Source organism: Tamandua tetradactyla, chromosome 4 (genome assembly GCF_023851605.1).
Source record: "Tamandua tetradactyla isolate mTamTet1 chromosome 4, mTamTet1.pri, whole genome shotgun sequence".
NCBI classification, from domain to species: Eukaryota; Metazoa; Chordata; class Mammalia; order Pilosa; family Myrmecophagidae; genus Tamandua; species Tamandua tetradactyla.
The window spans coordinates 77242365-77254068 of NC_135330.1; the positions used below are offsets into that span (position 1 = coordinate 77242365).

At 34.4% G+C, this 11704-nt stretch overlaps 1 protein-coding gene across 4 annotated transcripts in view; it reads right to left on the reverse strand.

Annotated features, from left to right (window-relative positions):
* The window catches only part of GPATCH2 (G-patch domain containing 2), a 185659-nt gene that overhangs the window by 44803 nt on the left and 129152 nt on the right, over window positions 1-11704 (reverse strand). For all 4 annotated transcript variants that reach the window (XM_077157841.1, XM_077157842.1, XM_077157843.1 and 1 more), the window contains exons 7-8: window positions 10079-10118; window positions 4324-4394 (exon numbers count right to left, since the gene is read on the reverse strand). In XM_077157841.1, coding sequence (XP_077013956.1) covers window positions 4324-4394; window positions 10079-10118 — 111 coding nt within the window. The remainder of the gene's footprint in view (window positions 1-4323; window positions 4395-10078; window positions 10119-11704) is intronic.

Here is an 11704-nt window from a genome sequence, read left to right on the forward strand (position 1 = left end):
TGTGCATATTCACGTATTAAACTAAGTTTGGGAAGTTTTCCGCCATTTTTTCTTTGAATATTTTTCTACCCCTTTCTCTCTCTCTCTCTCTCTCTTATCCTTCTAGGACTCCCATCATACATATATTAGTATTCTTGATGGTGTCACACAAATCTCTTAGGCGATTTTTGCTTTTTCTAATTCTGTTCTCTTTCTGTTCCTCAGCTTGACATTTTAATTATCATGCTTTTGAGTTCACTGCCTCTTTCTTCTGCCAACTCAATCTGCTGTTGAAACCCTCTACAGAATTTTTTATTTCAGTTATTGTGGTTTGCAACTCCAGTAGTTTTGTTTAGTTCCTTTTTAAAATTTCCATCTCTTAAGTCTCATATTTTTCATTCATTGTTTTCCTGATACCCTTTAGTTCTTTCTCTGTATTTTCCTTCATCTCCTTGAGCATAGTAAGGATCATTTTTTAAGTCTTTGTCCAGTATGTCCACAGTCTGGTTTTCTCCATTGATTTTTTTCTGGATTTTTATCCTCTTCCTTTGGATGGGCCAGCATTTCCTGCTGCAAACTGTACATTTTATTATTTTAACATGTTAACTCTGGAATTTAGTTCTTGAAATGTGTGCTTTCCTTAAGTGCTAGGAGCGAACAAAATCAAACAAACCAATGCAAAGAACACCTTTAAGTCTTTGCAAACTGGCTTTGCATTGGCTAGTGGTCTCCTTCAGAATTGAGCCTTCTATCAAGAAGATCAGTCCCAGGAGAATGTAAAGTGCAGGGTCCTCCTTGTCTTTTCTGATCTGTGTCTCCTGAATTTGTGCTTGCTAGTGCCCTTAGGAATTTCCTCATTTACAGGAATTTGAATGCCCTCTCTCCTCCCTATTTAAAAGACTTTCTCTCCAGGGTGCTTTATTGTAGGACTTAAAGAAAATAAGTCTTTTCCCCAGGCTATTTGACTTAATTGGTTCTTATACTGCTTTAATTGTCCCAAGCTGCTTTTGCCTCCAGGATAAATTCTGGGGAAGGGGAGAGTGAGGAAAGGTAAACCCAAGAGGCTTTCACTTCTTAGTTCAGTCTTTCCCAGAGGGACCAAGGCCAGGGCCCCAGAATGGGAGCATAAGCTGATTATACACTGCACTGGTCAGGGAGAGTAGGGGAAGGCCCAGAGCTTCTCCTATGGCTTTTGAAACTGTATTTGTTGAAACTGTTGCATTTTCTTAAAATATTAATTTGCGCAGTTAATGCAGCTCTGTTTTTTTCATAGTTTTGAGTCTTTAAGACTTCTCTGCTACTTTGGACAAGGGGTTTTGGAACAATGGCTGCCCTGGGAGCCAGGTACCAAGCAATCTGAAATAGCTGATCAAAAGCAGTGACCAAAAAGACAAAAAAAAAGGAAAAAGTTAAAATAAGAGAGGAAAAAAAAAAGCAGTGATCAGCGATTGTACCACACATCCCCAGATCTTAGAGAACTAGGTCTTTATATCCCACACTGACTCAACAAGCTGTACTAGGAGCCAGGGCTGTGGACCCCACTGCTGCCTGCCATGAGGCTGGAGGAAGGTGGCCACTGCACAGAGGGTGATGCTCACTGTATTTACTGTAATTTACCAGCCTCCTTCTCTGCTCTTCCCTAGATGCTGTACATTGTTCCACTAGATTCTGGAATTTCAAACCAGTTGATTCACCCACTTCCTGATAGTTCAATAGGTGTTCTCGTGGAGGGACTGATCCATGGAGCTTCCAACACCACCATCTTCCTGCAGTCACTCTCTCTTTATATATTCTTGATATAAGTCTTTTTATCAAACATTATCTCTTGTTTCTTTTCATTCTCTTAACAATGTCTTTAAAAAGAGTACAAGTTAAGAATTTTTATGGCCAGTCATCTCTGTCAACCTCTAATAGTTCAGCACTGAGTAGAGAGTTCCGTACCAGAGAATGACAGTCATCACACCCTATCCCACAAAATAACTGGTCTGGTTAGGAAAATAACATTTCCTCATTCCCAAAGAGAAGCATAATTGTAATTCTTCAACTGTGGGGGTTTAGAATGGGTTGGAGGGAATATATGATAACTTGTTGCCTAGTCTCATCAAGCTTTCTCAGTACTTCACAAACATGACACTGTGAGCTACCCTTAGTTTACTCCTGAAGACAACTGGACCTCAGTTTTTCTACTTGAGGTAGGCACTGTTTCTTCCAAGGAAATATCCAGTGATGAACAAGCATAGCACTATAGAACTCCAAAGGTTCCTCTCTTATTTTATTCTTCCTTAGCCAAGCTAGATTACTTCTGGCCATGAAACAAAGCTACCCCATCTCACATACCCAAGTTCAAAATAGCTCATATAATCTTAGAATTCCCTGTCTGTTTTCTCATTTTACACTACTCCTGAGCTGATCTTGTGGAATGAGGTAGTAGTTTTTTTTTTTTTTTTAGAGAAATTGTGAGTTTACAGAACAGTCATGCATACAATACAGGATTCCCAAATACTACCCTAAAAGAAGCTGAACATCAGCAGAACCCAGAAGAGAAGGAAGAGACCAGGAGAGCTCACCATGTGCCTTGCATTTGACAAGCCAAGGACCAAGAATAACTGGCAGCCAGCCCCAGAATGCCACAATCTTTGGGAAGAAAGCATTGCTTTGATGACACCTTGATTTGGACTTTTCCCCTGTCTCATACCATGAATGAATAAATCCCATTGTTTAACCTGATCCTTTCCGTGATATCTGCTTGAGCAGCTTAGGAAACGAAATAGTTGACTACATATTTTCCCAGCACTCTGAAGATTATTCCACTGTTTTCTGGTTTTCGTTTGTGTTATTGAGATACCTGTTTTACAGCTGTCATTCTTCTGTAAAAGATACTTTATCTTTTCTTGCTGAATTCTTTCAGGATCTTCTCTTTGTCTTTGGTGTACTACAGTATACTATTTGGTGTGGATTTATTTTCATTTATTCTACTTGTTATTCACTACTCTTTCTGTATTTCCATCTAGGATGTAGAATTTTCACCAGTTTTGGGAAATCTTAGTCAACATCTCTTTAAATATCATGTTTCGTTTTGTTTTTTTCAGATACTCTATTCTCTCCATTGAAGATTCTGATTAAATTTATCTATCTTCTCTGTGTTTCTCAACCATTGCTTCATATTTTCCACCTCTTCATATTTTTATTCTACATTTTGCCCTATTTTTTTTTTTCAGGTAAGTCTTCAGCTTCTCTAATTATCTTTTCAACAATCACATTCCTCATTTCTAGCAATTATATTTGGTTATTTTTCAATTCTGCCTGGTTATTTTTAGTAGTTATATGTTTACTCATTTTATTCCTATAAATATTTCACTGACAGTTATTTTAGTCTATATATTATCATCTTAGTATCTGACATTTTGAATGTTTCTGTTGACTAACACTGACGATGAATTATTTCATTATATGTTTGGCAACTGTTGATGATCTAAGTTAAGAATGCTAGATAGGACTTGGCATTTGCTTGTGCAGATATCTAGTGGGGGGTATCTAGCTTGTTGTATAGCAGGGTACTTTAAAGCTATGCTGTTTGCTTGGGAAAGATAAACACAGTGGCTAGCATACCAGCAATGGAAGGCCATAAGATGCAATGATGACTGCTGAGTTCAGCTATCTTATCTTGTTAAAAATTGAAATAACGTAAGTGTAAATCTTAGGGCAATAGTTCTGATCAGTATTCTGACAAGAAGGGTATTTTTATTTTTATCTAAACAAAAAATTAGGTCTTCAAAAATACCACATGTAAAATTTAAGAAATATATATTCTAAACTAATACACTGAGACAAATTCTTTCATTCAAGGAAAAAAAAAAAGTCAGTTCAGCAATACAAAATGAGCAAGGACCTAGAAGCACTTAATTCAAAGGGACGGTTTCCTTCCCAGTCTATATATATCTTATATCTTATTAGAATAAATATGTATACTGCTATCTATAAAATTCTAAAAACTATTTCAGTTTAGGGGAAAAAGAGGAACTGTACCATATTTAAAAATTAATAAATAAAATAAGTATTCTAGATCCTGATGTAAAATTCTTTTCACTAGTTGGGGAACACTGAAATGTTCCATTCTTTTAAAAATTCATTATTATTCACCAGCCTTATTTAAATATAATGTGTATATTTCTATTCATTAGTAGTAATACTGAAATTGGTTCTAAAAAACAATACATAAAGTATTTTAAGCAGACTTTTTAGAACCAAAGGCAACCCAAACCACAATTTATACATTTTTATTGGTATGGCAACAATGCAACATGATTTAATGATGAGAATTAAATGTAATTGTGAATTGCTTACCTGCTGGCTGTTTTCCCAGAACAGTTTTTCTTGTGTCCTCTTTCAGCTCGGTTATCTCTCAGAAGCTGATGCTACACAAAGTGTTAAGACAAAGTTGTAGAAACATAAATAGTTGCATTATATTATTTTGTAAGTAGAAAAATATTCTTCTCACTCACATTGGCACTATTAGTTTACTTGCCTTACTTTTCTTGCCTTACTTTTTTCTGCTTGTCTCTCTTAAAGGAAAGACTGCAAATTTTGCTAGAGATCACTGCCATTTTTGCAAAAATGTTAGTAAAAGTTGGCAACTCACAACTTTTTTGACAGCTAAAATGCTCTCATAGTCGGTTAATGTACAGCCTGGGGCTGGAAATCTAGAACTCAGTTCTAATTCGGATTCCCTATAGTGGCCTTGGCTAATGTAATGTAATATAACCTTTCTTGTCAACAGCTTCCACATTACACTCAGCTGAGTTTTTTGAAGCTTTGTCACCTAAACTGGCATAAAAGAGCTAATATTATTTCCTCTGTATCTACTGGCCTAACATGGTAAAGAAACACACTTAAAGCATCCTTTTTCAAAGAAATGACTGGCTTGGAAATACATAATTAGAATATATGTTATCTGATAGCCTCCCCAAAATGCCTTACCATACAGTTCCCTTCACACTTGCTTTACTCTAACTAATTGGAAAGGAATAAACAAATAGTCGCTCTTTACTACGTGTTCACTCAATTTCTAGCTTATCTTCTTTATGCAAAAATTAAATGGAAGACTGGGCTATAAAGAAGTGTGCAGCATATTCAGAATTAACCCCAATCAAAGTAAAAATCCAAGAAGTAATAATGCAGGATAGAGCTGGGTTCTAATCCTAGCTGTGCCAGTAACTAATAAGTCATTAGGTTCCAATAACAGCTCTATCATTTAGGCAAAGTACCTAACCTCTCCAAGCCCCAGATTCCATGTGTAAAATGGAGATAATAATATCTACCTATATAGATGTTGTGAGTAATAAATAAATCATGTAAAACACTTACATAGGAACATAGGAAATGCTGAGAAAATGCCTCAAAAGCTACAGTTATGATTATGATTATCATTACAATTAAAGAACCTGGGTATCAGTAGATATTGTCTGACTAGTATCAATAACATTTAATGAATGATAACCACTTTGAACTGTTTAATAACATCACTTAGAATCAATTTAGCAACATGTGGCTGCCTTTGAAAAGGAATAGACCTTCATTAGGTCACCAAAAATGTGGTTAGATCGTTCATTCCTTTTAGGAAAGTCTTAACTAAATAGGTGTATCTTAACTTTCTCTTAAAGATTCATTTCTTTCCATCCCCATTGTCATGATCCTATTTCAAACCATAATTTTCTCTCACTTACAACAGCCTCCTAAAATGGCCTTCCTGCCTCCTGCCTTGTTCCAATATAATCCATTCTCCATACAGCAACCAGTGTGGTCTTTCTGAAATGTAGATCTGATTATATCTGGTTACTTTAAACTCTTTAATGACTTCTCACTGTTCTTCATAGAGTCCAAAATTTTATACATGGTTTTCATGGAACTTCATAATTTCATTATATCTCTAAACTCATGATTTATATGCTTTCCTCCATTCTCCAATCCCAACCTATCCTCACCTCAAAATTATATACCTCAGATATACAGAACTTTTTAGTTTGGGATGTACATCACGTCCTCATTCACCTCTGAACCATTTGTTTCAGTTATTTATGTAATCTGCTGCATCTCTATGAGTCAGCCCAAAGTCTGGAACATTCTTAGTACTAAATAAATATTTATTGAATGAATGAATGAGTAAATGAGATAAAGAAACAGGGAGTGAGATCTGGTATCTGATATGTAGCTGAAGCCATATCTATTATTACTACTTATAGAAAATAGCACCCATTTATCTTAAGTGTTTCAATTTAGAAACACTTCGTACCATGAACACGAAATTGTTTCTGAAAATAAAAAAAGTTAATTACTTTGGCATTTCTATGTTTAGTGCCTTTAAAAAAAAATACAAACCAACATTTGTGACACAGATAGTAGAGGTAACATGATGAAATCTCTACCTTCATCTTAAATCAATAGTAGTTAACTAACTTTTCTAATTTTAAGATAAACAGCTATTTGAAAAATTTTCTGGAGTTGATGTTAAAACAAAGACCTCAAATTGCAAACACAATGTTCTGAAAGAAGAAAAGAATTCTACACCTTAGTTTTGGAAAATGCAACTATAACAAATCAAAATAAATGTCAGAGTATATCTACTAGGTCTGGATAGTTCTCAGAGACACTACCCACCTGGATGAACTTAAATGAGGTAGCACCTTCTCTGAACTCTGATGTTATAGTTCCTTCTATTGGACTCATATTGAAGATTTGATTTCTACTTTATTTGTAGTTTTAATAGGCTTTTATACATCTAGAGACAAATATTGGAACTATTTAATACAATGCTTTTATGGAAAAAGATAATCACAAAATTATCTTTATTTATCAACCTAAGTATAAATCTGGGTTTACCTTTGCAATTTTGAAATCAAGCTCAGATAAAAAACACAGATTCTGAGCTCTGGGTCATGAATCTGACAAGTTAATATTTGATCCCAGCTCTTTCAAAGGGAAAAAGTAGAAAAATTAATCAACAATGTACCCAGAGCAACAGAAAACATGTATTTGGATTTAAAAGATTATCAATTTGTTTCTGTTATATGCCCAAAGTACCAAGGAGTAGGGAGGAAGGAAATCAGGCCATGAATTCATGATAATAAAAAGATAAAAGAATCTTTAAGTCCTGCTCTAATAAGCAATAGTAGCTTATCAGGTTTTGAGAAAGTCTTCTTATGATAATTTTTCTGTTTCCTAGGACTCCTATCAGTGTCACAAGTGAGGTCACTTTTCAGTGTTCTGCCTCAATAATGTCAACTTTGATTAAAACAAAATTTCTGAATATGGTGCGAAGTGCTTCTTACCTTCCAACTTTCAGATTGCTGACTTAGAGTCAAACGGAGATACAATTCCCTTATTAGTGACCTGCAGATGTATATTAAAAAAAATGACTCATAAGAATTAGGTTAATATTTATAAACACAAAACCTAGTAAAATAGGATGCATATAAAAGGCACTAAAGGTTTAAAAATTACTGAATTAAGGGGGTGTAAGGGAAGTTCAGTGGTAGAATTCTTGCCTGCCATGCGGGAGACCCAGGTTCAATTCCTGGCCCATGTACTTACCCCAAAAAACAAACAAACAAGCAGACAAACAACCAGAAAACCAAACAAAAATTCAACAAATGGTGCTGGAATAAGGGGATATTCACATGGAAAATAAATGAAATGTGACCCTGCCATACAGTAAAAAACAAAAACAAAAAAACAAAACTGAATTTAAGCTAGGAAGAGAAGTAGTCCATGGATAATGGCTTTGTTATAGAAAGGGTAAGAATTTCTGTGGCTCTTTTTACAAGATTTGTTAAAAGTCCCAAATCCCTAATTCAGGAGGAAGAAGTAAAGAGCAGAATTCTTACTCCATAGCAATCCTCTCTTCACTACTTGGTGTTCCTAAGGCCTTTGAGCTCAGGGGCTTTCATAAGCAAATTTCATAACAAATTTTTAGGTATCTTTACAGGTGTCTACAAAATAATTTCAAGTCTCTTCATACCCTGCCTCTCAGTGCCCTCAATCTTGAAAGGAGAACTAAGTAATATCTAAACTATGACTTTTGACTCATTAAGATATTTGCAAACTTAGTCAAAATGTCAAACCATAAGATGTTAGGAGGAAAAATTTCAGAAGTATTCTCCATTGTGGCCTCTATAGGGCCCTGTCTATAGTTTCCTTAAACATTTATCAACATACTATAATTACTGGTTTCCCATCTCAGACTATTATCACATGAGGGAAAAAGCTATTTTTTTTTCTTTTACAAATCTCTAACCTATAATATAGTATCTCCTAGATATTAGTTTAATAAATGTTTCATAAATATTTAATACAGGAATGACTGCTAAGCATGATATAAACGGAAGAGGGATTTAGCACTAAAGAACAGCAAGAAAGCACAATCACAAGGTAAAAGAAAGTAGTGAAGGGTAGGATTTCAAAAGAAGTGGGGTTAATATTATCATCATTTTTTATGTTTTTAAGTAAGGTATGAGAAAAATAAAAGGTGATGCATGCTAAGAGTCATTCATTCAACAATACATTGAAAGATTTTATACTTCTTCATGGTCTTGCATTTCATTACTTATACCTAGGTTTAGCCAGTTCTTTGCTGTGCTGAAAACATTATCAGTGTTTAGGTCTAAGTTGAACTAAGAAATGCATTAACCCTCAAAACATACGTAGTGGTGTATGTGTATTTTCATACTCACATATATGTATGTATAATAACCTGTCTAGTCAAAATAACAATCTCAAATGGCATATCAAAATTTAAGCAAGAGGCTGAGTCAAGAATTGGTCAGCTTTCTTCCTTGTAAATTATTAGCTTTTAGCTAATCTTTAGCTACAAGAATAAGCTTAGTTTGAAGCAATCAGGTATATAGCAATCTAAAACACAAATTTATAACACTTTAGTGTTTTTCAACTTCTAAATAATTGAAAATGAGCTTTTAAAAACTGTATTTTCACATTAAATATATCCTGATTCTATTTGCTACAATAAACAGAATTTTATCATAGATATAATGTTCAGCCTTACACACAGAGGTATATAAACCATTTGGGTGAGATGTATCTTTAAAAGAAAAAAATCACTGTCATGGAAAAAGGCAAGTTTACAAACACTCAACAAAACTAAATTCACAAGATATTTTTCTTAGGCTCATGTGTGCTAAGAAATAAAGTACAGCTTATAGGGATGCCCCATAAAAGGAACTATATGTTGGTATATGCAACAAGTATGAATCTGCCACCAGCTTAAGAAATAAAACATCCCCAATATACTAATGTTATCAATTATGACTGCCAGCATGATTCCCTCCCACCTTCCTCCTCTCAGAAGAAATGATTCCCAAGATTTGTGGATTACCATTATTATGCATTTTAAAACTGAGCTTTCTGACATTTTTTTGATTCACTTACAAGAATTACTTTATAATTCATAATGAAAAATGTTTTATAAGGATGTAAATTCTAAAAGGTATATGCTTTAAAACATCACAAATTTAAGACATAAATTACGTTAGCACGCTTCAGAGAGGGAACTAGTACATTCAAGGGACAAAGAAAGTACGCTACTTATTTTATAAGTCAAGTTAACTGAAATTAATGTCAAGCTCATGCTGTCAACTAATCACCGTGCTGCCACACGCAATGACTTACCCAGAAATATAATACAAACTTGTAAAAAAACCACTCCCATTTTATCAACTTGAGAGATAAAAATACTCTTTTGCTGGCTGATCTTATATTTACTACAAATCAAAATTTTAAGCATACCTACTACTTTGATACCTTAACTTTTTAAAAAAAAAATTGCTGAAGTCAAACAAGTGAGCTCAAGGGCATTTCTACGGGGGTCAAGTGTGCAAGTGAGGAAGGGGGCAGTAGAGGAGAACACTGATTCTTACAAGGAGGGGCCATTTGGTCAGTGTATTAAGTACTGCACAATTAGCTACTTTAAAAATAAGCTGGGGATTTATATCCTTCCTCATAAACCTAATCAACTGCCTTGAAGGGGGACAGTTAAACACATGAAGGAGAATGAATAAAGAAATCCTTTTTGGATTAGAATGTTTCTTACCTGGCCATGCTCTGTCCTAGCCCCAGGATTAAACCAGTGCCTGCAGAGGAAAGAGAAAAGGAGTTAGCTGGACCTAAATAAAAGCACACACTACCACAAGATCAATCTGCACGTACTTGAAGAAATTTATTCTTCACCAGCAATAGGGCCTTAAATATGCTTTATTTTAATGGATATTTCATGCAATTTTAGACTTATGCCAATTCTGACAGAAATGTAAGAGTGCTCATAACCCAGTAATTTTCAATTTAATAAGCAAACTGAGTTAGAATTACATTTCCATTTAATTATGTTAACATAAACTGCTGGGACTGTATTCGTTTTATGAATCAATTCTGGTTATAAAATGTACAAATGCTATCATTTGCCACAACTTAATTATAACATCATTAAAACAAATTATGACCTTTTGATTGATGGAGTTCAAAAAAATGTTAAAAATACAAGAACATTATCTCATCCTGGCTACGCCCCCAGTGAACAATCACACAAAAACCCTTGATGTGAATTCTGGATCAGTTGAAGGTACCTTGGACTCATTCCCTCTACTGTCGTAACAACCTGGATTCTGGCTGAGAACAAGTTCCAACACAGCATTGAAAATACAGAAGTCACTGCACAGGTGAAGTCTTCCCTTCCTCACTTTGCTTCAATATATATACATATAAAATATAAATATATAAATATATATATATATATAAAATATATTCTATAGTATAGTAGAGAACAACATGTTGAGCACCATCATATACCAAGCACTCTTTAGACACTTGGTATGTGTTCTTTGTGATATTTTTAATCCTTACAAAAATCTTACAAGGTAATATTATGTTCCTGTTCCAAATGTAGAAAGACAGCTTATATACAGGTTACGGCCCAAGGTGTGTGTGTTTGCCATACCACGCTGCAGAAGAGCAAGCGGCTTACAATGAAAGGGCACATTTCTTGGTATCCTCCAAGAATTCTATGTGCTCTCTGACCTCTGCAGTATTAAACCCATAAATAAATTGCCCATTCATAAATAGAATTTGACTATGCTCTTACTGGAACATTTCTCAAGCTTATGGACAGCAATGTTCCTTGGCACATCAGATTCCACCACTGATGTGGGAATGGACACTTATTGGTATTAGTAAATGATGTCTGGATAAATTGTCAAATAAAAGCAAATTATTCACTGCCGTTCCCTTGACAACTTGGCTAAAGTACTTCCCCTCTGTTATGGACTGTGCGTTTTTCTTTAGAGAAAATATTTTGTCAATCAAATGCATACATAATCAAAAAAAATAACACAAGCCCAAAAGATTTAAAAAAAGGATTGTCTTACCCCATTTGTGCTGACTCCTAAGCTTTTTCCAGAGAAACAACCATCAGTTCTTTCAACCTTTTCTTTTGGTATTTAATAACAAAATTCTAAAGAATATGGTTATATTGATATTTCATGATTAATTGATAGTAAACATTAAGGAGTGACTTCCTATTTTTGTAAAGTCGGCTCTTTTAATACTCCTAACACCCCTATTTCCAGTTTTAACACCATTTTTGATTAATCAATTGTGAATACAGACATTATTATGATTATATAATACTGTCTGCAACTGAGTTTTTGTTTTTGTTTCTCCTATA